Below are 5,940 nucleotides of genomic sequence, written 5' to 3' on the forward strand. Positions count from 1 at the left end.
AGCAATGAACTTTCAAATTATTTTTTATTAAGACATTGTACTTTAAAAAATCTACTCATAATAGCAATGAGTAACCTGTTACCTTTTAAACCGGTTAACCCTTTGACTTTTTTGCTTGTGTGACTTTAATGAGGTTATGTGGATGACACATCATTTTGATGACTTAACTAAAATTAAAATAAAAACATATTTCAAATTATTATTAGTGATTTTCATTTTTCATTGCTATTATCTAAAAAAACATTTAATTTTTTTTTACTTTTTCTTATTAAGTTGCATTTAAATTAAATATTCTTAGAGCAAAATATTTATTAAATAAATATGCAACATTATTTTCGAGATATATTTTATTTGTAAAAAAGACAACTTTTCCTATTTTATGTTGTTCAAATAAATACATATCTTTTAAAGTTCTCTTTAAAATACTAACGAAATAAATTGTTATCTACAATTTTTTAATATTGTTATATTAATAAATACTTCAAAAAAATCTAATTAATTTAATATATTTATACGTCAAGTAAAAAAGTTCTAAACAAATATAATATATTCGTCAAGTAAAGATAATATTTTTTTGTAAAAAAAGAAAAAATCTTATTTTTCTTTTTTCAAAAAACACATTTTTTTAAAAAATATTAGCGAGATAAGTTGTGTTCTACTAGTTTTATTGATATTGGTATATTAATGAATAATTTAGATTTTTTTTAATTCATTTAATACATTTATTAAAAAAACATGTAAAATATCTAAATATTAAAATTAAAAATACAGTGTTTAATAAAAACTAGTAGATGCTATAATAAAATAATTTTGAAAGTACAATGATGTAGTAAGAAAGTCACATCACTATAGTATATGTGGACAGCCTATGTGGACAACGAGGTGGCATGGAAATCTAGTATAATGGGTAAATTTAAATCAAAAGGTTACCCAATGCTATAATGGGTAAATTTTTCAAAGTACAATGTCCTAATAAAAAATAATTTGAAAGTACATTGCTGTAATAAGAAAAACTGAAAGTACAATACTATAATAAAGAAATTTATGGAAGTAGATTGCTATTTTATGCATTTTGCCCTTAAATTATATAAGATCGTCTATTTTTTTGTATATTTTAAGAAGTATAACCGTTAGTTTATAACAAATACAAACTATAAATCAAAAGGTTAACCTTAGCCGTTAAATGAGACAAAAAGATGTTCCTTCAATTTGGTATCGTGGGTTCGGTGATATTGTCAATAATCAACTTTTTGTCCAAAAAATAAATCTAATAATTGTTAATTAACTTTTTGACCTAACATATTTGGTGTAGGGATTGTTTATCAAAACGCTTACTAGGTCATTTATCTTAAGGACTAAGGGGTCGTTTACTAAACACATACCTAGTAAGTGTTTACCGTGTAATTTTCCTTACCAGATGAACATGGCAAGGGTCAAAAATCTTACTCGGTAAGAGCAATGATATAGATGGAGAGTCTTACTCGGTAAGTGAGGATGATGACTCTTACCCAGGTAAGTGCTTATTGAGTAAATTGTTGCATGTGATATCACTTTGATATGCTACAATCTTACCTCATAAAATAAATTATAGTGTTAACTCCTAACATTAAACGATTACCGGGTAAACATTTAGGTAAACAGCTCCTAAGACTAAGAATCATGGTAACAACCGAAGTTCACACCCATTGAACGAGGATGTCTAGACGATGATGACCATTGCCAGTAAGTTAACCGATAAGCATTTTGATAAACGGACATTTAATATAATTATGTTATATATTTATTAATTATTATTAAGATACGAGTGACATTGCATCTACCCATAGTACGGGTCTATGTGAACTACATTATATCAACAATTTACTGATTCAGTACTTCACCCCTTAAACTTTTACCATACGCCACGCTTACCGTACACCCTTGATCGTGCTTAGTTTTCACTGGAACGACATGTCTAACTGAGTCGGCCCCACAAGTAATTAGCTGCAACAGAACCTGTGAAGCTGTCATCCTCCCATTACAACCATGCTCATCCTCCACCGACTTAACACCATTTCTCACCTTCGCCCTCTGATCTATGTATCTCGATCTCGATCCACTCACCACGTCCGAGCTCGAATTCGACGGCGGAGGAGACGGTATTTCTTCCCTACTTAACTCTACGGTCTGCGTCGCTGCGTCGGGGGCGAACTTCGTGCCGAGCTCTCTGTTCGACTCGCATTTGAGAACTAAATAGTCCTGTGGAATGTCGAATGAGCTCCATGATTGATTCCTTTTTACGACCATGGCCGCGGCGGCGGTGTTCGTCGAGCTACAATTGTCGCCGGTATGGCAGGTTTCCGGCAGATTTCGAGATGCATGTGTTTGGAGAAGCTGTGATCCTTTGACGACGTAATCGTGGCCGTTCGTCGGTTGAATCAAGTCCTCTTCCGAGGCGTCGTGCCATACGTATCCACTTTTGTAGCTCCTAATTTTGGTTCAGAAAATTTCGAAACAATTTATGAAACTAAGAGAAGTAAAATCAACAGAAAAACTGGATTTATCTACTCATCATCTTCTAATTTGTCAAATATGTTTGTACCGTTTGAAAGACCACGAATACATGTTCGCCATTCCTTTTCCTCGGTGATAATTCAAAGTGTTCATAACATCTGCAAAACAGGACGCAGTAAATACATCACTGAAAGCCAAATTACGGAGATTAACAGCAAGGATTTGTACTTGATAAAGAAGCGAACTACTAGGTTTTCACGAATCCTTTCAGAAATTTATCATTTTAATGTATGAAATTCGAAAATTCCAACAATTCCAGTTAAATTTGACCATAGAGATCTGGATTACCTCTGAGATAGAGACCATGAGGAGAAGAGAGAGTGACATCGACTAGATGAGGATGTTCAAGATGACCATTCCGAGATAGGTAGTACAGAACAGGAACTTTTCTGGCAGATGCCGGCTTCGTCTTTGAATTAGGTTCAATCCAATCCGGACTTGTATCAGGACAATTGTTGATGATCACACCTCGATTTACAGATTTATGATTGCGCGGCCAACTCTTCTTAGGGATCAATGGCTCCTCCCTCACTCTGGAACTTGACGCCATTGAAGAAAAAGTGAAGCGATATCCTATGTTTTATTATAAAGTGGCATTTAGTTCGTTATAAGGAGGATGAGAGTGTAATATAACCCACAGGTTTGTCCCGCCTTAGTTAACGAATTTAGAAAAGAAAAGAAAATTTCTTACAAGGAGGATGAGAGTGTAATATAACCCACAGGTTTGTCCCGCCTTAGTTAACGAATTTAGAAAAGAAAAGAAAATTTCTTACAAGGAGGATGAGAGTGTAATATAACCCACATGTCTGTCCCAACTCTATAGAGGAAAAACTTGTATCTTTATTGTAATTTTAAAATATATATAATGACATATATTGATACGGTTGCATCTTTCGTGAACCTTTTTTTTTTACCTTTTCATAGGTAAATAATACGGTGCCACTAAATTAGATCCATCCTTACATGGGGCTACAAACACAGGAAAAAAAGCAATTTTTTTATTTCTTTCAAAAAAAAATTATAATTGTTATTTTTATATATGAAATAAACAAATAAAAAAAATAACATAATCATCTCATGTCACATAAACCACAATGTTGTTTTACTTGTAGTTGTTATACATGTATTCAAAAAGAGGAGTTGTTAATATAAGATATATATGTTTGTTATAGTCGTAAATCAATGCATTGGTAATAAACAGCCTTATAATATTTTGGAATTATAACTTTTACTATGCATGTGGTTTGATTTATTTATCAACTTTATGTCATTTTTAGTATTCATTTATTTTAAAATACATCATTTAATAGTAACCTAAGTAGTAGATAATTAAACTATGATTGTTACCAATAATTTTCATCATACAACATATTTCATAGTATTATATTTCAATTCAGTAAGTTTGAAACCAATCTTTATAAACCAAATTTGACAACAATAATTATTTCAAACTCACGATTTCATCACTATAAATATTACATATAAACTTGTAATATAGTCCATTTAAAAATAGATTTTAAAAAATAAACGAGTAAATCAAAATATACAATTTTTTTAATATCCGTACAACACGGAAACCAAAAACACTAGTTTTTTTCTTGAGATTAAATATGTATATTCGTATCGAAAAAACAAATAAATGTGTACATATAAAAACTCCAAGTTATTAACTGTGTAGTTGTCCTCCAACTCGTACAATTTGCTGTTCATTTAAAACCCATATTCATTTACACCCTTGGAATCGTACAATTTATCTGACTCATACCCATACTCATTTGCATCAACATTCACCAAACTAACCACATGATTGGTTTGAGTTTGGTTTCAAAAATCAAAAGTATCAAGAGGTTTAATGTTCAAATTCAATGAGAAATAAAAATCCCTTTGTGGCTATGGAGATTCAAGTGCGATGACCTCGGGCTATCTGCAAAACAGATGGTTGTTCTGAAATTAGTCGACTCGCATAGCAGGTTGGATATCCAGGTTAATAAAAAAAAAACATTCACCAAACTTTTGGTTAAAGAATGCTAATTACCGTTATATATATTTCTTTTTTTCAAAATAAATATTCATAATTAAACCTTGATTTTAAAAAACTATGTAATTATATTTATTAATTAAGAGACTGTGCTTACTTGAGTAAGCGTTTACCAAGTTATATTACTTTACCGGATGAACATGGTAAGGACCAAAAATCTTACCCGGTAAGAACGAGGCAGAGACCGAGAGTCTTACCCAGTAAATGATGGTAATGACTCTTACCACAGTCAACTCCTATCGGGTAAATTGTTGCATAGAAAACCGTTTTTTGTTGACTAAAATCTTATCCGATAAGTAAATAATAGTATTCAATTTTACCGATAAGTGTTTACCGATAAATGTTTAATAAACGGTCTCTAATTTTTGAGGTATTGAAATATGAGATTCTGAAATTGGTTATTAAATACATATATAATTGGTGTCACAAGACAATAATAATAAGAATAAAAAAATGAGACAAAATGCATTATTTTAGAAGGAACAAGTGAATGTGGGCACGCAGAAGGATCACTTGTTTCCTGTGATTTTGAAAACCCAACATTTGTGAATGGATCATGTGAATCCCTAATTCCCTATGCAATGCCACACAATCTTTTACTTCGTGTAGCTCTACATGTCATTTTCTAATAGACGAATTAATTAAAGCAGTTATTTCTGATTTTGAACTTATCTATTAGCCATTTTTTTAACCGATATTATCATCTTCATTATTTTGATTTTAGAGAAATACATGAAACAGTTTTATTAAAATTTCATTAAATATTATATGAAACAATTTCATAACCATATATGAAACAAATTCATCAAAAAAAGTATTATATGAAACAATTTCACATGATTAAACAATTTCATGAAAAAATTTCATAACCTGGATATCCAACACGGTATGCGAGCCGGCTAATCCCAGGACGACCACCTACTTTGCGGGTAGCTCGGAGTCACCGCATTTGAACCTCCGTGGCCACAAATGGGTTTTTATTCCTCCTTGGATTTGAACATGAGGCCTCCAGATATTCTTGACCTTTGGAGCTCAATCTCAAACCAATCAAACAAGTTAACGTTTTCATTGTTATCACCAAAAACATTGATCTCACATACGTCTAACATTGACCAACGTCTTCCAAAAGAGGGTCAATGGATACTCATAAATTTCTCAAAAATAGAAAAATAGTTTATACTATATTTCATCTTCTATAAATATATGTCATGTTTACACCCAAAAAAAATGTTTAACCCCACAAAGAATTGCGTAAGCTCAACCATAAGGATGATGTCTGATTGGTTTGAGCTTGACTCCAAAGATCAAAAGTACCAGGAGGTTCCAGGTTCAAATCCAAGGAGGAATAA

At 31.6% G+C, this 5,940-nt stretch overlaps 1 protein-coding gene across 1 annotated transcript; it reads right to left on the minus strand.

Annotated features, from left to right (window-relative positions):
• Positions 1–1,860: 1,860 nt before the first annotated feature.
• Positions 1,861–3,103, minus strand: LOC112524764 (protein UPSTREAM OF FLC-like). The gene is made up of 3 exons (XM_025134719.1): positions 2,842–3,103; positions 2,582–2,651; positions 1,861–2,467 (listed from the first exon to the last, which is right to left on the minus strand). The coding sequence occupies exons 1-3, from the start codon at positions 3,101–3,103 to the stop codon at positions 1,861–1,863; spliced, it is 939 nt and encodes a 312-aa protein (XP_024990487.1).
• Between the last annotated feature and the right edge of the window lie 2,837 nt (positions 3,104–5,940).

This window comes from Cynara cardunculus (genome assembly GCF_001531365.2).
Source record: "Cynara cardunculus var. scolymus isolate 2C chromosome LG 13, CcrdV1, whole genome shotgun sequence".
NCBI lineage: Eukaryota > Viridiplantae > Streptophyta > Magnoliopsida > Asterales > Asteraceae > Cynara > Cynara cardunculus.